This window comes from Phyllopteryx taeniolatus, chromosome 17 (genome assembly GCF_024500385.1).
Source record: "Phyllopteryx taeniolatus isolate TA_2022b chromosome 17, UOR_Ptae_1.2, whole genome shotgun sequence".
In the NCBI taxonomy this organism is placed as follows: Eukaryota; Metazoa; Chordata; class Actinopteri; order Syngnathiformes; family Syngnathidae; genus Phyllopteryx; species Phyllopteryx taeniolatus.
The window spans coordinates 11,803,517-11,825,126 of record NC_084518.1 but is presented as its reverse complement, the minus strand read 5'-3'; the positions used below and the strand labels follow the sequence as shown (position 1 = coordinate 11,825,126).

Below are 21,610 nucleotides of genomic sequence, written 5' to 3'. Positions count from 1 at the left end.
TTCCCAATCACTGTGCTGTAGAACATTAGTGTATCGTGAGAGGCCATCAGGTGTGCCATGGGAAATTATGCAATTGCACTGCGTTGGTTTGAAAATAATTTATTTACAACAAATGATGAATCTTTGTTCCTATACAGTATATGCCAGTGACGTCGTGAAAGGCAGAACATTTCAATGTTTTTCCACTTGATGGCAGAGGGTACATAACCCGTGTATCCACTTTTATTTTTCATTTTATTTTATTTGTGTGTGTGTGTGTGTGTGTGTGTATGTGATTGGTGGTGTGCATTGAGATGTTTCTGGTTCAAATACGGTCAAAATGTAGCACATTATTAATAAATGAACAGAATTCAGTATTATACCACATAAGCACTTTTTATACATTCTGGAGAAATTTAAAAAAACTTGGTTTCATTATAGATTTTTTTGTGTGATTTAAAGTAAAAAAAAAAACTTCAATATACGTCCATTTGCAAATATGTTCATAATAATAAAAACATTTTTGTAGAAATTGCATGTGAATGCCGAAACGATGAGGCTAATTGAAATGCTGCGGAATTAATGTTGAAATGTAGAATCATATGAGACTTAAAAATGTGGATAGAAGGTAATAATGTAATATGTGTCTTAATTGGGGAATTTTATTATGAATTTGAAGATTTGGGTAATGGTAATAGGAGCATGCGCATGTCATGAATGAGTTGAATATTTTAAAGTTGTAATGGTTTGAATCGGTCAAGAAATGTTGACAGAGGAGGGACTTTTGTAAAATATCTCTTAAAAGTACAAATAAATTTTATTGTGAAAAATTGAGAATTTTACTGTGAAATGTTTGTAATTCTGGGTAAGGTGAAAATATTTTGAAGTTGGAATGGTTTGAATCAGTCAAGAAATATTGGAGGAGATAATTATGTAAAATATCTCTTATATGTGGCAATTGTAAAAAAAAAAAATTATCATTTTGGTGTGAAAAGTGGAATTTTGGGAATTATTGTAATGTGGAAAAAATGTCCCAAGATGATCTGAATGAGCTGAAGAGTTTGAGTTTGGGATGGGAATGTTGGGAAACCTTTTTTGATGAATGTCTAATTCACTTGAATGTGTTTTTGAGGGATGAGAAATGTGGGAATTCTGAGAAGACATTTTTTTTTTTTATGTAAAAAATACTAGCCCACATGTCCTGAATTTTGTGAATGGATTTAATTGGTGGAAAACGTGGAAGAAGTAGGACGGAAAATATTGGCGTATTACTGCTACTCCTACTGATTAATAATAATAATAATAATAATAATAGAGTGTTGGTGTAGAATAACCTATTTACATGTATTTTACCGATTTCGATTGCGTTCATTTTGCGTTTAAACGGTTTCGCTATGGGTTTTACGACACTTTTTGCAAAGAGACGGCAGTGTGTGTAGAGAGCCGGAAAGCGGTCTGTTTTGGACAGGAGGAGGTCATTAGAAAGTGAGGAGTGGCACCAGAACAGTTATTAGAGTCTTTTCCTCATGCAGGTGTAATATAATTATATTATCCATAGCTCCGTGTAGTTATCAACTGCTTCGACATGCTTCGTCTAATACTGCGGCTCAGGCCGTCAACCGGGCTCCCAAGCCCCCGTGCCCTCCCGGCCGGGCCTGCCGCCTGTGCCATCGGCTCCCGTTGCGTGCCCGGAACCGGCTGTGCGAAGCGGCTACACTTCGTAGCCGGGTGCCGGGCTGTATGCTCTACCGTGGGCTTCAGTCACAGGGGAGCTCTGCTGCGGTGTCCCCAGCTGGCTGGTAGCTGTCGGAGCGAGCGGTACTACAGCCTCCCGCCGCACCAAAAGGTATCGTTACCGGCCTTCCGGTTGCTATAGCACCCACTTCACTTAGCATGACCTCCGTTAGCACAGAGACATGAGATGCAATTTACCACACACTTTATAACATTACACTTCTTAAACTTCAAATTTAGCCTGCAAATCAGTATGTATTGTGTCATTGCAGAGATTTGATAACGGCTTCTATGAACTTATGTCTTTAAACTGTTTTAAATACTCTGTAGTAGCTGGAAATAGTTACTATGACATGCTGGCTAACAGTGATTCCCAAACTTTATTGAACCAGGGCACATATTTTAATAATAATAATATCTCAAAACACACTTGCAAGGAAAAATGTCATAAAACGTATATACGCTAATACAATGATAATATGTGGTCATGGTGGAATAGCATTTAATTGATCTGCCTGTCACTATACATAGCATAGACAGAGGAGAAAAGATTATTATTTAAGGTCAATACAAATATTTTGGGACATAGTCCTATGGCACGCGTGATAATCTTTCACGAGATTGGCAAAGTAGTTGGCAATCGGTGAGCTTGTTGCACCCAGTCTTGTGAGAACTTTTAAAGTCATTGACTTGACTCAGAATATTATCTTCAAAAATGAGCATTACAGCTCCTTTGCCGTGTTACACCCAAAGTGTGGCCAGTGGTTTCTTGTAACTGTTTATTCAACACACTTTGCACGATTCACATGAATTTAATGCCATGACTTCACATTACCCATAACTATCTGTGTCCAGACTTTAGGGACATTCTGTTACATTACATTACCATCGAACTGCTTCTTCGTCCATTGGGTCACTTTATACATTTGTGACACTTCTGCGTTGTCTATCTTTGTATATGTGCCATGTTTGGCCTATGCAACATTAGGTACATGTACAAAAATAAGCATGATCATCTTTCTAAAGGCAGAATGTTTGATAATCAATGTACATTACTACAGTAGATTATGTAGTTGTTACTAATATTGTGCCTTTTTGCAATGAAACCTCTTCACAAGCCTTCCATTCCTGAGCCACTGGATAACCTTAACTGCCTCCACTTATAAATGGCCACTCTGAATTAATAAATCACCTTGAGAGCTGCTGTCAGTCACCCAGTATATTATGAAATGTGTGTTATTGATCATGTCAACATTTTCAATGATTTTCAGTGATGTGCTACTGTCAATGTTAAACAGGTGGAGCTGCCTGCACTATCGCCCACCATGCAGACAGGAACCATCGCTCGCTGGGAAAAGAAGGAGGGAGACAAAATCAATGAGGGAGACCTCATAGCAGAGGTTTGGAGAATGTGTGTTGTGTATGTGTGTGTAGGAGTGTGTAGAAAGAAAATAATATTGCTGTGTTTTTGTAGGTGGAGACAGACAAGGCCACAGTGGGATTTGAGATGCTTGAAGAGTGCTATTTAGCCAAAATCCTTGTTCCGGAAGGGACCAGAGATGTAAACATTGGAGCAGTAATTTGCATTACTGTTGACAGGTAAACAACTGCAACACTCATGACTGCCATTGATAATTCAATTGCACTTGCAAAGACAAAATCAGGTCAACATTACACTAATTTATATTGTCCACCTTGCAGTCCAGAACTCATCCCAGCCTTTAACGAAGTTACATTGGACTCGCTTACTTCTGCCACATCATCAGCTGCTGCTGCTGCTCCTCCTCCTCCTCCTTCTTCTTCTCCTCCTCCAGCTGCCTCTGCAAGTGCACCACCTGCAGCCCCAGGCAGCTCCTACCCGACACACTTAAAGGTGGGCCTCTCCAAGTGACAAGGAGTGCAGTCGCCGAGCAGCAGGATACAGGTTGGGTCCGAAAGTATTTGGACAGTGACAATAGTTTTTATGGTTTTGTCTTTATACATCACCACCATGGATTTGAAACCAAGATGTGATAGAAATGGAGACTACTGGCTTTCATTTAAGAGGATTTAAAAAAAATGATGACTTTGACAGACATTTTATGGAGACTACCTCAATTTTCAGGGGCACATAAGTACATTATTTAGACACTAATTGTAAATATAACCATCCTTTTAAGGAAATATGAAAGGAGACATCTAAAACAGTCCTCAGGTATTTTGATAGCATGTCTGTGACATGCTTTCTTCAAAACACACCGGACGTGGATACATCACCTTACACAGCCAACCCCCCACAGCCACCGCAACAGCGTAACTGAGCAATCAATGGTGCTAACACTGTTCGATAAGATCATCTGTGACTTGAACAAAAGTCAGCGCAGGTCTGCTCTCCTTAAGGCTTTGGCATGATAGGGGCGTCGCACCTGTGGTGGATGTGAATGACTGTGCGTGACTGTGCTGATGCTTGAAACTTGGTATGTTTGTGTCTGTGTGTTTTTGTTTGTTATGTAAATTAGCACCACTGTTATAGTACAAAACAGTGGGGTGGAAGTTCAGTATAGATAAGTTAATACCGAGATTAGTATTGGAAAAAAATGTTTGAATCCTTGAACGTGTGTGTGTTGCAGATCACACTTCCCGCCCTCTCGCCCACCATGACGATGGGCACGGTGCAGCGCTGGGAGAAGAAGGTCGGCGAGAAGCTCAGCGAGGGAGATCTGCTGGCCGAGATCGAGACGGACAAGGCGACCATCGGTAAACTTGAACACACCCATCCTGAAATTGTTGTTTCCATCCAACTTGTACTCATCGTCTCGCCTTTGCGTTTCATTCGAGGCTTCGAGGTGCAGGAGGAGGGCTATCTGGCCAAAATAATGGTGTCAGAGGGCACACGCGACGTCCCGTTAGGAACGCCGCTGTGCATCATCGTAGAGAAGGAGAGCGACATTGCTGCCTTCAAGGACTATGTGGAAACCGGCGTTGCAGAGATTTCAACACCTCCTCCTGCGCCAGCACCAGTAAGACATGCACACACAAATACAGTGGTATCTTGACTTCTGAGTTCATTTATTCCGTGGCCATGCTTGTAACTCAAATCACTTGCATCTCAGTTTAGCTTTCCACATTGAAAGGAATGGAAATGCCTTTAATCTGTTCCAGTCTCCGAAAAAAACACCCCCCAAAATTTGTAAGGGTTTTTTAATAGAAAAATTGAACGATGTGGTATTGTACTGCATAAAAACATACAGTACTACCATAAAATAAAATAATAATAAAAAAAACCAAACAACAGTTTTCACTTTCACTGAACTTAATCTTTACTCTTCTTTGTTTTTTAATACATTTTCCTCACTTTTAGCACCTTATCCATCTTTTCATTGTCTGCAGTTTAGAAATAATTATGACGGTTACCCTTTCTCCTTCTGCCTCGCCAGCCAGACTACACGCACACCTTGATGATTTCAAGTTTTAAGTACTTCTTCTCAGTGCTCACTTTCTTACAAGCCGTGGTTAAAAAAATTAATTTGTCAAAATACCGGCACAAAGAACCTAATGCCGAATCATAATAACAACAATAATAATAATACATAATCTTTCACATTCACAACTGACGGCAACCGAATGTTCTGAAGTTCGCTGCTGCCATCTAGCAGTGGAGTGGCTGAAATTGACTCGTAATCAAATTTTTGCTCACAACACAAAAGCAAATTATCTAAAAAAACTTGTAAATTGGGGCACTCGAAAGTCACACTTTGACTGTAGAACTATGCTCTAATAGTTCTGCTGATGTAACCCAACGCTTTCTTCACCCAGGCAGCAGCACCTGTCGCTGCAGCACTACCTCCGGTCCCCCAGCCTGCCGCCACACCCTCCGTTACCCCCGTAGCCGCAGCGCCCAGGAAGGGCCGTGTGTTCGCCAGCCCACTGGCAAAGAAACTTGCTGCAGAGAAAGGCTTTGACCTGGCGCAGATCCCCGGTGAGCCGTCAATCAATACGGAGACAGACCGTCACCGAAATGTGATGATAACATATACGCTTCTTTCTCAGGTTCTGGTCCTGATGGACGCATTACCAGGAAAGACATTGACAGTTTTGTTCCTGCAAAGGCTGCCCCAGTAAGTTACACTTCAGCTGACCTCTGCAGACTGGGATTGCATGGTTTTCTTCACTTTTTCACAGTAATCTGGACTATCAATCAACCACATTTTATTTATATAGATCATAATCCAACACAAAGTACTTTAAAACAATTACAAAGGGGACAAAACATGATCATGTGATCATGTGCTGTGTGGAAAACATCCCCTTTATGTAGATGTTCTCTTCTTCAAACTCCCCTGTTGCACAGCAAAACTGTTCCAACACAAAAAGGCAAACAAATTCACCATTCTGCATGGCCACACACCTGAACAGGACAGGTTAAAAAGAAAAAAAATAGGAAGGAAAAAAATAAGAGATGTTCTCACTACATGTTAGTTTTTGTAACAATGGAATATTTTTACGTAGCTTTGCTTAGTGCATACAAGGGATAACTCCAACCCCCTAACTTCCATTCAAGTACAATAGTCTGTACAATAGGATGGAGGATGAGCATGGTAAAAGTATTTTTTAGACTAATATTTTCTTAGAATAGAATGAAGAAGAAGTATGATGAAAAAACCAACAAAGGACACAATTCATTTTGGCTCAACTTTTGCATCCGAAACAGGCTGCCATAAAGATTAAAATATTTTGTTTTGTACAATTAGCTTGTGGGATTGAGATTAAGGTTGAAAGGACTGCTGTCACTTTAGCATGCATGAAATACATAAAATTCATGCAAATATAACCACTGTGTTTCATAACTCCCTCTTTGGTCCCAGTACATTCACCTATGTGGATCCAAAGCCAATACGATTAGTCTCTGTGTTTACTGTAGCCCACGCTGTGGTTGGCAAAATGTATCCAACGCATTAGTGTAATGACGCCTCATGAATTTTGGTGTCATCTGAAGAGTTTCCTTTTGGCAGGCTGCTCCCGCTCCGACTGCAGCTCCAGCTGCTCCGGCACCTGCTGCCGTTCCTGCCGCTCCAGCCGGGACTTTCACAGACATCCCTATCAGCAATATCCGCAAGGTGAGAAACAAACACACCTGATTTATTGTGGCCACCGCTCCACTTTAGACAGGGCCTTGGGGTTCTTTTCAGCTTTTGTTCTCTCTTCTCCTCGTCCTCCATGCTAGCATGTGCACTTCAACGCATACAAAACAAAACCTGATTTCCTTGTTTGTTTGTTTTTTGTCTCCTTTACAGGTCATCGCTCAGAGGTTGATGCAGTCAAAGCAAACCATCCCTCACTATTATCTCTCTGTAGATGTCAACATGGACCAAGTGCTGGAGCTTAGGAAAGAACTCAATGAGGTACCTTTTTGTGCTAGTTTGTTTCTTTAGCGCTAGACCAGAATGAAAGAAAAGGTCATTCTCAAACAATGTCACCTCTGCTGTCCAGGAGGTGAAAGCCAGAAGTATCAAGCTGAGTGTGAATGACTTTATCATCAAAGCCAGCGCGCTGGCCTGCCTGAAGGTGCCCGAGTGCAACTCATCCTGGATGGACACCATAATCCGCCAGTGAGTAAAAACCACAAGAAAGGCTCTAGCACTGCTCACATGAAACAGCGCTCACCCCAGTAACAACAGACTACAATTCTTTTTTTATTTTAGTTGTGAAAAGAAGGTAAAGTTTCATGCGTGAGAGCAAAATGTAGTAAGATCCTGCCTGAGAACAACAAATGCCACTGATCTGATGTGGCCATTTTAAATTCTGGTAAACAATCAACTTATTGAATGTATTAAATAAAAATGTTGAATGTCTATCTAAAGCTGTTATTTTTAATATTTGTATTGTACTATTTACAATAAATCAATTAACAAATTATGTCGTGAGATAAACCAATGCTTAATGAAAAAACACATTTTAATCAACAAATAAAAAAAAATCCCCTGCTAAATTAATTCAACAAATGTGATAGAACCCTTGATAACATAATTCGGACGGATTGCCCCCTCCTGCAGACTTTTTTTTTATTATTATTTTTTTTTTAAAGCAGTTAAAACACATTTGTTTCGGCAGGCATTTCGGTAAGACTTGATGGGTGATTTGATTATTAATTATTTTCTCTTGTGTTAACTGTATAAATGTTTGAGGTAAGGGTTGCAAAGGGGTGGTGAATTTCCATGGGAAGTTAACAGGGGGAGTTGTGGAAATATTCCAAATTAGAAATGTGCCATGGGAATTAATTGGGAATTGAGGGTAGCTCTTTGCCTGCATGCTCAGTTACCTATAAAAAGCCAGGCTCGAGTTTCATGAATTCCAGTTGCTGTTTTTTTGTTGTTGTTGTTTTTGTTCATTCCCATTAATTTCCATAAAACGTTTTGAATTTTCCAACCCTATTTGTTCCTGCGTATTTTAACCATGTAAAGGACATTGTGAGTCCTCTCTGTGATGTACTTCCCAACTGACATGAGTGCGGGCGCGCCTGCCTTCTTCCAGGAACCACGTGGTGGACGTGAGTGTGGCGGTGAGCACGGCCAACGGTCTCATCACGCCCATCGTGTTCAACGCGCACACCAAAGGACTCGCCGCCATCAGCAGCGACGTGTTGGCGCTCGCCGCCAAAGCACGGGACGGCAAACTGCAGCCGCATGAGTTCCAGGTACAATCCTGCCAGTGGAAGTCACGGCAGTAGAGTCTAACATTCTACTTGAATACATTTTTGAATTCTTTCCCACCAGGGGGGCACGTTCACCATTTCTAATTTGGGGATGTTTGGTATCAAGAACTTCTCGGCCATCATCAACCCTCCGCAGTCGTGCATCCTTGCCGTGGGAGGCTCTGAAAAACGCCTCATGCCCGCTGACAATGAGAGAGGGTATGTCTCAAGTTCAATGTGATCTAAACAAAAAAAAAAAAAAAAAAAAAACTTTTTTTCAATGCAATTATAATGGGCGTCTATTATTTGAAGATTTTCATTATTTGCGGTCGGGCACAGTTCCTATCACCTGGGAATAGCGGGGGTCCACTGTACACATAAGAATTACACGTGTAACAGGCCAGGGGTTCTTGAACCTTTTTGGGTCTAGGAATCCATTACAGGGGATAAATTATGGTGCCAAGTTATGCATTGTAAAATCAGTGATTTGACGAAATGTTCGACAGTTTTGACCCGGGGTATGTGCTTTTAAGACCCCAATGCATTTTCAGCCATTTATTAAATGGGACAAATGGTCAAACACACAAAAACAAAATGAGAACACTTGCAAGGAGCTGCTATAGAACACAACTCACGCCCAGATGCTCACACGAAGACTAACTGACCAAGATGGGTACCCGGCTTCAGCCCCCCTCACTTGCAAGGCCACGCCCCTTGAAGGCCACATACAACACTACATTTGTTGTGGCATTTGACTTGTCCCAATGTACAGTAAATACACTTCATCAAACCAGTTTATTTTTTTTAACATTCTCGTTTAGGTTGTATTTTTATTTTTTTATAATTTTTTTACACAATACAGCGCATTTTTCTTGATTAAAAACATGAAACACTTTTAATGTTTTTTTGTGGACTGGAACAAATTACTTGAATGGATCAATTAATTTCAATGGAGAAAACGTATTTGATATACAAGTAAATTGAGTTACGGTCTTTTGTCACGGATTGAACTACACTCCTATGTCAAGTCATGTTTGAAGAGGAAGCACTTATTTTCACTTTATCTGAAAAGGAAAAAGGAGAAAGGAAACGGGTGGGGGGGAAAAAGCAAAAATTGAAGTTGAATAATGTCACTGCCATTTGCTTTTTCTATAAACGAAGGGGGGGGTGGGAACTCAATCAAAAATGGATATTTGTGGAAAATACTAAAGATTTTATTTTCAGGCCACATTGTGTAGTAAAGGCGTAACTTTTGTTCTTCAGTTTCGACGTGGCCCACATGATGTCGGTGACGCTGAGCTGCGACCACCGGGTGGTGGACGGCGCAGTGGGTGCCCAGTGGCTGGCCGAGTTCCGCAAGTTCCTGGAGAAACCCGTCACCATGCTCTTGTGACCGGACTGTGGCGAGTCACTGCTGCCGTGATCCGATTAGGTCGGCAAAACACTCTGAATCCTCCTGTCGTTGGCTGGCTTGCCACCAGGTCACTCCCTGATACCCTGAAGGAGAGAGGGGCAGAACTCACTCCACTTTTGTCTAGAGTCTCTCTCTTTATCTCACTATTTATTAAAGTTCCATGCCATAAGAGAAATAACTAGTCATAATTCATCCTAGCATACATGGAGTTTGGCCGGTATCATGTCGTGCAAAAGGAAATGTTACACAATTATGTCCAATCAGATATAAAATTTACCCCCCCAATGATTTGTGTGTCTGGTGTGAGTGTGACGAAGGCAAACAGGAAGAGTGTCTCTGCTATGTTTTGTGGGCTAAAGAATTGAGAGAAGTAGCCACAATAGTCACAGAACAACAGTGTTCTGTGCTACAGTATGTACATTCTACAGTAGTGTATATACTGTATATCATAACATCTGTACAGCCCCCGACAAATGTATTTTCCATCCATCCCTTTTCTGTACCACTTATCCTCACTAGGGTTGCGGGTGTGCTGGAGCCTATCCCAGCTATCTTTGGGCTCGAGGCCGGGTACACCCTGAACTGGTCGTAAATGTATTTTTCCCCTGAAAAATTTAGTTTGCCAATTCCTCTCTGTCTCTCTCTGCTCCATGTTAATTTTCTAGCCTCATTGTAAAATGTTCTGTCCTTTACGCAGCTGAAACGCACAAAGATGCCGCCGGATGTTTGTTTGTTTTAAATAAACGGAGAGTAATCAAGCGTCTGACCGGAGACTCGTTTAAATACAGACCACAAGGCATATTGGGATACAGCGCTTTAATGTTGTACTTGAAAAATGTTTTAAACAGGAGCTTGGCAACCAGGAGTCACAAACATTAGGTTTTGTTTTAAAACATCTGTTTTAATAGCGCAGGTTACCATGATTAAATTTGTACAATATGAATTTAGGTCAATTAAAAGTTATGCTCTCCTTAAGAATAGTGAATATCTTCTGGTAAAAAGTTGAGCATTGATTTTATGTGTAATTCAATATGTCAAAATTAACAAGTTAGATCAATATGTATCATATCCTCTCTGTTATTGTAGTCAAATTGAAGATGTTTGAGCTCAGAGGAAGAACCTTTGGTTAAAGATTATACCAATACAGTAAGAAGACGGGAGATAGTTGTCACGTCCTAAACAGCCAGTACTTGCCAGCTATTTCTGCAGCTTCAATGTTGCTGTTGGCCTCTTGGCAGCCTACCTGACGATTTTTCTTCTCGTCTTTTCATAAATTTTGAAGATCTTGATTCTCTCCACTTGCTGATGACTATCTTTACTGTGTTCCGTGAAATATTGAACGCAGAGGTGTTAAACATGTGGCCCGCAGTGCCAGAACCGGCCCATCAGAGAGTCCAATCCGGCCTGTGGAGATGGAGAACACATTCACTGCTATTTTTCAATAAAAGTAACTTTTGTTGCTAATTTTGTTGGGGGGTTCACTGACAACATGTAAATGACATTGATGCACTTGTGAAGGCTAAACCAAGTTGCCAAGTTTCAGGAGCACACGAATATAAAAGTGTTCCATGTTCACACTGAAAATAAATACCTCCTGTAGAAATGTTTTAAGACATTGAATATTACAAAATTTCAGTCAAAAGCTTCACTTCAAAAGAGATTGGGTTGTTGGAACTCCGTTTGTTTTTCTTCCATGCACTGCCACAACTTAAATTTTTATGTATACATTTACAATGGACGCATAACTGAATGGCGCACGCTCACTGATTCATAATACATTTCAAACTGCTCATATGATTTGCAACAAAATTTGCAACAAGATTACTATGAAGTATTGTAACATAATAGGACAAATAGGCAACATCTATCACAGATCATCTGCAGTTATTTATGCAGCGTTGAGCAATACAATCTAATAGTGTTCCTCGATAATAGGAGAGTGTAGTAATAATGCTGCTTTTGTTTTGTGCACCAAGCTGACAATGAGAGGTGAGATGAGGCTGCATTGCTCAATACATTAATCATGCATGGCTAGTTTTCTTTTTTGGCACATGAGGGGGGAGAGAGCAGAGCTTGCTTCTCACACAGCCATGGTTGCCCCTGGACGACGTGCGCTCTGGAGCCTGTGCGTGTGCTTCACGGCCCTGCATACAAGTGAGTACGCTTCTCTCATGTAAAAATAAATAAATACAACTTTACAAAGGCCATACATGCTAACTTTTCATTGACACTGTCAGAGATGTATTTATTTAACTAGGATATTGATTCTCAAAGTGCAGTGCATGGGACACGAAAGAGTCAGTGAATTAAATGTTCAAATTGTGCATAATGACTTGAAACGTTTTTAAAATCTCATACAGTGCATTTATTAAGTACAGTTCAATTGTAGTTTCCATCTGAACCTTTTTGAATAGTAAAACAAGTATAAATACATAAATAAGAAGTAGGTTTTAGGCCTATGTTCACTTCAGTGGTTGTAGTTTTAACTGCATCATATTAGGAGCTGTTCCTACTATTATGGAGGTGTCCCGTGATGTACATAAATCCAAACTGAGCATTGGTTGACAGTGTATGCGACTATGCTATATGCACAAACAAATGCTGAGTGTATGTTTGAGTAAGTGGGTTGTTTTTCAACTCCGCCTGCAACTGCTTTTGGTGCCACATCAGAGCTGTCAAATTGAATTAACAACTCATATGCAACAACCCTACACACACACATGCACAGATACACAACAATGTAAATGAGAGAAAGGGGGTTTTGGTCGGTTGCTTCGTTATTTTTGGATCATGAGAAGAAAACTTGAAAAGTGGCTCAATGAAAGGCACGTTTTTTTATATGATCCCTTGGCTGCATTACATTTTATTTAGACAAGAATATTCTGTTCAGAAAAATTTAGATGAAAGCTTGCCTTTTCAGTGTTCTAAACTTTCCATCTTATTTTCTGCAGCTCTTTGGGGTATGTAACGCAAAGCAAGTATGCTATTGATTTTAAATGATTCGGACTCAAGATGGCTGCTGATATTAAACCAAAGTCACTCGATCAGATTTTAAACTATCATTTTCAAAAGATAAATTCAAAAATTCATACAGAACCCAACAAAAAATATTTTGATTTTGAATGATGTAATCGACAAGACAACACAAAACACACAAAATGATCAAAGGTCCCAAAGTAATAGTAAACATTTTCAACTGAACAATTGTTCTTTTTTCCAAGCAAGAACACTATACATTTTACATGATACTCAGCCAAGATGCTTGCAGTGACACCGCAACAAAAATCTCGCCCAAAGTCAGTTGGGAACAGGTTGTAGCTCACCCACGACCCGAATGAGAACAAGTGTTCTCGAAAAGGGATGAATACATTTTCAGCCAGTTAATCAATGTAAACGTTATTTCAAAGAAATTGAGTGTGCGGAGTTCCACAAGGCTTTGTTCTGAGTCTTCTACTTCTTGTTCCTGATAGCCAAAATAAATTATTGTTGTGTGTCAAATGTATGCTGATGATATTCTTCTCTCGAACACACACCATGTTACATCTCCTTTTGTTTTTGCCTTGACTGATTAACTCAGATTCTCTAAGGGTGACCATGAGGGAGTCGACGGTGGAGGTAGTCCGAGGAGATTTTGTCATCCTGCCCTGCTCCTTCTTCACCTCTAGCCCCCTCTCCAGACTCAACATTATCTGGACTCTGGCCCCCCTCTCCAGTCCGGAATCCCCCATTCAGGTTCACACACAGCTTCTTATTCTTCGTTTTTCTGTCAGAAATGTGATTACATCATAATTTGGAGAGCGAAAATTCCTTCGTTGACATTCCAGGTGATCGTATATGACCATGGCCAGATTATTGAAGACCCATCTCTTATTGGCAGGGTAGGCTTTACAGGTATAGCCATGATTTTATTGTTAGTTTTTTTTTTTAATCTTTGAAAAAACAATTGGGAAAAGGTAACATTTGATTGGCAGGTATCCCATGGAGCGCAGACATCATGGTGAATGATACTCGTGTGTCCGACGCTGGCATTTATCGCTGTATGGTAAACAACCCTCCAGAGACGGCAGATCCTGGCATAGGAGAACTGCTGCTCACTGTTCTGGGTAAATGTACTCTTACACAGTGGATAGAAAAAATCTACACACCCATGTTCAAATGCTAGGTTTTTGTGAAAAAAATAAATATCAGAGCAAGATGAAACATTTCAAAACTGTGTGACCTGTAGGCTACAACTCAGTTGAAAAAATATATAATAATATGTATAAATATATTTTAAAGAGAAGTAAAAATAGTCAACTGAGATACTGTTGTTGCTAACCCTCCTATAACTGAAGATGTGGCTGTGTTCAGAATCAACCAATCACATACAAATGTTAAATGCAGGACATAACTGCCACCATATAAAGTGCCTCTGATTAACCCCAAATAAAGTTTAGTGGTTCTAGTAGGAATTATCGCAGTTGTTAATTTTTTACTTCACCTCTCCAAAAAGAGAACACACTACTAATCACTATTAAATTCAAAACTCCCCATAAGTTACATTGGCTTAAACTTTTTTTTTAAAATACAGTACAGTTCACTTTTCAGTTGCAGCTCAGTTATATTTGACTTTTAAGTCCAATACATTTACATTTAATATTTTAGAATTTTAGATTTTCAAATTTTTTTTTAGGTACAATTTGTATCAACTTTGAAAAATGTCCAAGCCATTTTTTCATTATTTTAAGTGCAGATTTTTGTTTTCCAATTTTTAAGCACAGTGTTCATGTTCAAACTGTGTTAGTGTCTTACAATAATATTAAATATTAATATGTTAAACTACAGTGGCCTGGAAGTGCAAAACACTTTTACAGTTCAGAAAACAAATTAACAACAGCCAAAACACTTTTACATTTCAGAAAAAAAATTATCAAAAACCGAAACCCTTTAACATTTCAGAAAACACACAAAAGACGAAACAAATTACAAAAGACGAAATCGCTATTTGGGTTGGACATCTCGTTACATCTGCATAGCCTACCCTTCCCGCAATGCAGGAGGCAATCATGTTGAAGTGGGGCAGGTCTTACCGAGAAAGGGCATGGGATTTCTAATGTCTGTGAAATGGGACATTCCCTTTCCAGGTGTTTCGTCTTTTGTAAAAGTGTTTCTGCTTTTGTTCATGTGTTTTCTGTTTTGGTTTTTGTTAATTTGCTTCCTGAAATGTTGTGTTTCGGTTTTTGTTAATTTGTTTTCTGAAATGTAAAAGTATTTCGGTTTTTGTTAATTTGCATCATGAAATGTAAAAGTGTTTCGGTTTTTGTTCATTTGTTTTCTGAAATGTAAAAGCGTTTCGGCTTTTGTCAATTTGTTTTCTGAAATGTAAAAGTGTTTCACAATTTGTTATATTGTTTTGCACTTCCAGGCCACCGTGTAAAACCCAGCCTCGTTTTTGATGAACCATTACAGAAACATGTTTGAGTCAAGCAAGTGAACAACAATCAATGGTGATGCATTTATCTGCTGATTGCACCCACAGTGGCACCATCTCTGCCCGCATGCCAGTGGGATGGCGACATGGACGCGGGAGGCAGCGTCACGTTGTCCTGCTCAGTGGTCGAGGGTGTTCCCACTCCGGAGATCCGCTGGGATAAACTCAACCCAGAGGAAATTTCACTGCCCATCAACATGGAGGGTCAGCATGTTATCATTATGCTTGCAGAGCACACCACTGGAACACTGATAGTAACACTTTCTGTATGTTGATAAGAACCTAAGCCATTTTGAATGCCAATTTGATTTGATCTGATTTCAGAAGACATGGTAGTGAAATGAAAGGCAAAAAGGAAGACAAAAATGGACTGTAATTCGAAGTGGCTTATTAACTTGAATTACATAAGACAATAAATGACAGAGGTTATCGTCAGTCAAGTGTTAAATTGGCATATGTCCATCTTTAAGAGCTCAACCAAACATATGACAGTGGCAAATTTTCTTCAGCATTCAGTACATGACACACTACGATCACTAATATCGACCATCAGGAACAAGAAGTAGAAGACTCAGAATAGAGCCTTGTGGAACTCCAGCGATACACTGAAAGTATTGATTAACTGCCTAAAAAAAACACAGCACTTGTCCTTTAGGGTCACAGGTGAGCTATAGCCTATCCCAGCTGACTTTGGGTGAGAGATGGGCTTTTATGTGGCAATCACATGGAAACACCACCACACTCACACTCATGGAAAATTTTGTCTTGAGTTAACCTAACATCCATGTTTTCGGAATGTGGGAGGAAGCCGAAGAAAACAGGAAGACTAGCGATTCGAACCGCCAACCTCAGAACTGTGAGGCAGACCTGCTCTGCCACAAGTTCACTGTGCTGCCCATTATCACTAGAGTTTGGTTCAAACTTTTCTACCAGTCTTTGAGGTTGTATCCAGCCCGAGGCGCTTTATCCAATTGTGATTATTTGTCAGGCGAGCTGTCGGGTTCGGTCCAAATCGTTAACGTGTCGTCGCAGACGTCCGGCCTATATCGTTGCTCCGCCTCCAACCTCCTGGGAACGGAGAACTGCTACATCAACCTCTCCATTTACAGCGGTAACCAGCATTCTCGACTCGTCCATAAACTTTTCTGGTTCCCTTTCACGCCCCACTGACACTTTTGATCACTCTGTATGTTAGCAGTGGCAGGGAGTTCCTCAGGGATCCTGCAGGGAGTGCTGCTTACTCTATCCATGAGCCTGATGCTGTTAACCCTGCTGGTGCTCATGACATGGCTTCATCGGACAGGCCAGGACGGACGACGGCGGGTCTCTAAGGAGGAGGAGGAGGAGGAGGAGGAAGGCTACAATGAGATCCGCTATACTCCGTCTCTGATGAAGCGCTCCTTTGTGTAAGAGTTATTGTTAACAGGTTTTAAATAAATGCTCCAAACTATGACTGTGCTATTTCATACACAGACCAGACCCATGCATTTATTTCCTCAACTGCAGAGTATCACGTCTATTAGAGGTTTACCAGTTGCCAATGTTCCAGCTACTGCATTTAGAATTTTAGAGGGATTTTAGTGGGCTGTCAAAGTTTTTTTTAGAGGGAGAACATGGCCACAAAGTCCCAGCTACTTGGGATTGTAGCATGTCCCTCAATGTTCGAGGAATTTTAGGAGAATACAAGCCTCAACATTGCAGCATTTCAGAAAAAGAACATCATACCAACAGTCAAACATGGTGGTAGTGTGATGGTCTGGGGCAGCTTGTCTTTTTAAGGACCTGGACAACTTGCTGTGATTGATGGAAGCATTAACCATTTACCATTTTACAATCAAATCGTAAAGGAGAATGTTCGGCCATCACTTTGTGACCTCAAGCTAAAGAGCACTTGGGTTCTGCAGCAGGACATCGATCCAAGACACACCAGCAAGTCAACTTCTGAATGGCTTAAAAAATTAAAGGTTTTGGAGTGACCCAATTAAAGTCTGTACTTGGATCTGTTTGCAATACTGTGGCAGGACCTTAAAAAGGCCATTCATACTAAAAAAAAAAATCCTGTTGTTGAATTAAAACAATTCTGCAAGGAAGAGTGAGCCAAAAAATATCTCCCCAGAGATTTGCCAGTTATAGAAAACACTTTATTTCAGTTGTTGCTCCTGAGGATGGCCCAACCAGTTAATAGGTTTAGGGGGCTATTACATTTTTACAGGGCCAGGTAGCTTTGAATAGTTCCCCCCAAATTAAAATCACCATTTCAAAACTGCATTTTATGTTTGTTAGTTATCTTTGTCTGATATTTAAAATGTGTTTGATGGTCTAAAACAAAGAAGGGAAACTAAGCAAACAATAAGAATTTGAGAAGGGGGTCAATACCTTTTCATGGCACTGCACAGTGGTGCTAAAAAATGGCACCCCGTGCCAATATTTTTCAGCATGACTATAAAAAGAGAGTGCTTTTTTTCCCCTTGACAGTCTGACATGAAATCAGACTAAACTTTTCCTGTTTTAGGTCAATTAGGATTACCAAAATTATTTCTATTTGCTAAAAGCCGTAATAGTGAGAGGATATTTTTTAGACAAATGTATATAATAGACAATACACTCAAGCATGATTGTACATGCCAAGTAGCAGGAAAGATTTACCTATTAGAGGGCGAATACAACATTCAAGGTATAGAGAGATTTTAGAGGGATTTGAAAAAGAAAATGCAGGCCACCAGAATGCCAGCTACTTGGCAGTTTAAAGGGATTGTAGTGGGAGAATGTGGGCCTCCAACATTCCAGTTATTTGGCTTTTTAGAGGGAAAATACAGGCCCCCAAAATGTAACTTACTTGGGATTTTAGAGAGATAATTGCAGCATAATGCAGACCTCCTACATGCAAGCTATTTAGCATATTGGAGGGAGAATAAAGGCCCCCCAACACTTCAGTTATAAATGTGATTTTAGACAGATTTATGTGAGATAATGCAGGCCATTAACATGCCAGCTACTTGGGATTTTCGAAGGACTTTAGTGGGCTGCCAAAGTTCCTGCTGTTTGGTATTTTACAGTAAAAGCACAGTAGAGAGAATAGGAGCTGCTAATGTTGCAGCCACTTCTAATTTGAGAGGAATTTTATTGAGAATGAAGGCACCCAGCCTGCTGGATACTTGGGATTTTAGAGGGAGGCTGCAACATTTCAGCTATATTTCAGATTTGGCTAAGTTGGTTGACTCAGGAGAAGAAAAAAAAGTCATACCAATCAAGTTGCAAACAAAGACAGAAACCTTTAATTTAAATAGAAGGGGGGGGGGGGGGGGGGGGGGAATCACTAAAAAAAAACTGTACAGAACATTGACTTAAATAAGACTCGCCTTTCAGGAAAAAAAAAGCAGATGGTGGGATGGGGTGAAAAACAAAAGCAACAGAACCAAATTGCACATTTCAAATGTGAAGCTTTGCCCCCTCGCTTATTTTAAACAGTTTTAGTGTCTTAAACGGTAAATAACCCAGAATTTCCAATCATAATAAAATAGGTTTATATTTATATATATATTTTATATATGAAACATGCTGTACATAGTTGGAGAGAGAAATCCCTTTTTATTTCAACTGACACCCAGCTCTGACCGCCGTCTTGTGCTTTGCTTTCTCCGAGCAAAGTAAAAAAGAAAGAAAAGAAAAGGTTTTACTGGCAGCTGTTGTTTCACAAAAAGAAAAGATGTGGAGAGGGCTACTTGGGATTTTAGCAGCAGTATGTGGGCTTTCAACATTCCATCTTTTTGTGATTTTAGCAGGAGCGTTAGTGCCTGAAATATTTCAGCTATTTGGGATTTTAGCAGAATGTTCATCCATCCTTCAATACCGCTTATCCAGGTACATGGGTGAACTGGAACCTATCCCAGCTGACTTTGGGCCAGTGGCAGCGAGAGTACACCCCAGATTGGTTGCTAGCCAATTGCAGGGTACATACCATTTCCCAATTATTCCCACTCATATTACCCACCTAAGGACAATTTAGTCTTCAACGAACCTAACATGCATGTTTTTGGAATGTGGGAGGAAGCCGGACTACCCGAAGAAAATCCACGCAAGCATGGGGAGAACATGCTAACTCCACACAGGAAAGGCAGAGGCCGAATTCAAACCCCCAACCTTAGCACTGTATGGCGGATGTGCTAACCACACATTCACCGTGTTGCCCTAATAGGAGAATTTTAGCGGGCCACCAAACGATGTACTTTCCTACCAAGGAATACTGTACCATTTTTATAGAGCATTTTATTTTGGTCTTATTTTGTGTTCTGTCATTTGTGTTCTACTGCATTATCTGATCACTGTGGTCAAACCAAAGTGACCAAGAGTGCAGGAGAGGAAAGGAAACCAACTTAAAGTGACTTCTCTGTGTACTTCCAGTTACATCCACACACAGGAGCCCCTGTTGAGATGACACAATTGCAATACTGGTTTGAAGAGGAGGGGTGGACAAAAAAAAAAAAAAAAAAAGTAAATTGCCAATTCAACATCAGCACGATACAAACAAATCCCATTATGTAAGACCGCATTCCTCCAATAAATATTCATCCTTTGTTTTCGTTTTTAATCCTTTAGTTCCAACTAAAACGCTGGATTCAAGCAGTAGTAGTAGTGACTTTACTAGTTAGTAGTAGCGAAGAGATGCAGAAGCAGTAGTCGAGTCGGCGTGACAAGGAAGCAGACCCCCTCGCCCCCCATCCTCCTTGTTGGATGTGATGCGGGTGGGTGTCTCCGATTGACTGGCTTGGCGCCAAAACAGAGTGCCTCACCACAATTTTCAAGTAAAGAAGAAAAAAAAAAACATCCTCCGAATAGAAGAAAAAAATAAAAATAAAACAAAAAAATAAGCTTTGCTGCCAGGTTTGTGATCAACACAATTGCTCAGATTGGACTCGAGGCTGTAAACAATCGGTCCGAGCACCACGCGTGGGCCGGGGGTGAATTTTCAGTTGGTTTAAGAGTTTGTTGTATTTCTCCGGACTGAACGCGGGTGGGAGAAGGGCTTCTGAGTCGAGAGAAAAACTGAACAAGGCTTCTTGTGGTATCCACGCAGTCAAAGGTGATCCTCCATGTTCCAGTTCATAAAAATAAACAATCGTCGAGCAAAGGAAAGAAAAAGATCCCTTATAATTGCACTGGCCTTCCTGGCCTGTTAGCACACTCACTCTCACATTCACATACGTAAACACACACGCAAATGCACACTATGCCTCTGACCCGAGATAAGATCCTCATGAAGATGACTTTGGGAGTAACATCCTGAGTCGACGTGCAACATGCTGTCAGACTGCAAAGGAGGGAGTGGATATTTTCGTGTGTTTTGGATCTATGTGGAATAAAAATTAATGGAATGAGTCCTGAAGACTTTTTTGGGGGGAGGTGTTGCCCAGGAGGGGGTGGGGCGGTGTCGGGGTTGTCAATCATCAGCGCAAGTGCTCGAGTAAAGGCAACTCGGTGGATTCGTCAGGTGGTGCGGGGGCGTCCCCTGCCGGCAGTGGGCGGGAATCCACCACCCGTGTTGCTCCCAGCGGGTCTTGTGTGGGACTGGCCTCTTGTGGGGGGCCAGGGGGCAGGGGCTGTGAAAAAGGAAGGCAGTCAAAAAAAAATAATCAAACAGTGTGGTCACCACTAGTGATGGGCATCAGAATTCATTCAGTGATTCTATTTTGGCTGAGGTTGTGTGGAATTAGTCTACAAATTGCTTCTTGAAGAAATAGAGCTAAATGGAGTGCACTACATACCGGTACCAAAAAGTACAGCGGTACCATACAACATTAAAATAAACAAATAAACAAATGCAGCGACAGAGCTCTCCAACTGAAGTGTCTAGAGTAGACTGTTACATTTTCGGCATGAGTGCAAGACGAAGAAATAGAGTACAGAGAAACTCTTGGGCTCCTGCGGACCTTCCAAACGCACGCAGTTTCATCTCAATTATTTTGCCTACATGGCCGACAGGCACGCAAAGCCTCTCTGCAAGGCATATTTGTTAGAAAGCGATCGGGAGGGAGCGTCGATACCACAGCTTCAAAGAGCGACAGGTCAGCATGTGCCACACTTCAAAGACTTCCCTTCAAGTCAAACCAGCGAATTATTATGAGAAGCAATCTTGTTCCCAACTGGTTGCGTTTGATGAGGCAATTACTGAATACTGTTGGTAGTAGAGCACACAAGCCCAAGCTAAACAGTCATTAGCAATTTGATTGACAATAACAGTGTAAATGTACTAAATGTATTGCTTACTATGGAAGAAGTCAAATGTCTATGTCTCAAAAGTGTTCTCTGTCAATCTGTAGTTGTACAAGAGCGGCTCCAATTACCG

At 40.7% G+C, this 21,610-nt stretch overlaps 3 protein-coding genes across 6 annotated transcripts in view; 2 read left to right on the top strand and 1 right to left on the bottom strand.

The window, feature by feature from the left end:
* Positions 1 to 1,405: 1,405 nt before the first annotated feature.
* dlat (dihydrolipoamide S-acetyltransferase (E2 component of pyruvate dehydrogenase complex)) lies at positions 1,406 to 10,556 on the top strand. Its single transcript, XM_061750843.1, has 14 exons — positions 1,406 to 1,825; positions 3,012 to 3,113; positions 3,188 to 3,312; positions 3,415 to 3,586; positions 4,323 to 4,449; positions 4,531 to 4,712; positions 5,509 to 5,671; positions 5,743 to 5,810; positions 6,705 to 6,809; positions 6,987 to 7,094; positions 7,183 to 7,301; positions 8,224 to 8,386; positions 8,466 to 8,602; positions 9,647 to 10,556. The coding sequence occupies exons 1-14, from the start codon at positions 1,565 to 1,567 to the stop codon at positions 9,774 to 9,776; spliced, it is 1,962 nt and encodes a 653-aa protein (XP_061606827.1). The 5' UTR covers positions 1,406 to 1,564; the 3' UTR covers positions 9,777 to 10,556.
* Positions 10,557 to 10,692: 136 nt separating this feature from the next.
* zgc:165604 (uncharacterized protein LOC792578 homolog) lies at positions 10,693 to 16,717 on the top strand. Of its 2 annotated transcripts, none has more exons than XM_061750845.1 (7): positions 10,693 to 11,951; positions 13,375 to 13,529; positions 13,622 to 13,688; positions 13,769 to 13,900; positions 15,316 to 15,471; positions 16,300 to 16,378; positions 16,463 to 16,717. In XM_061750845.1, exons 1-7 carry the CDS (start codon positions 11,825 to 11,827, stop codon positions 16,596 to 16,598), a joined length of 852 nt encoding a protein of 283 aa, XP_061606829.1. In that variant the 5' UTR covers positions 10,693 to 11,824; the 3' UTR covers positions 16,599 to 16,717. The 2 variants fall into 2 exon arrangements, with proteins under 2 accessions (XP_061606829.1, XP_061606828.1); XM_061750844.1 differs by having other exon boundaries at positions 16,256 to 16,378.
* A 3,121-nt stretch (positions 16,718 to 19,838) lies between these two features.
* Positions 19,839 to 21,610, bottom strand: part of LOC133466806 (pecanex-like protein 3) — a 35,957-nt gene continuing 34,185 nt past the window's right edge. For all 3 annotated transcript variants that reach the window (XM_061750840.1, XM_061750842.1, XM_061750841.1), the window contains exon 36: positions 19,839 to 20,864. In XM_061750840.1, coding sequence (XP_061606824.1) covers positions 20,712 to 20,864 — 153 coding nt within the window. In that variant the 3' untranslated portion in view covers positions 19,839 to 20,711. The remainder of the gene's footprint in view (positions 20,865 to 21,610) is intronic.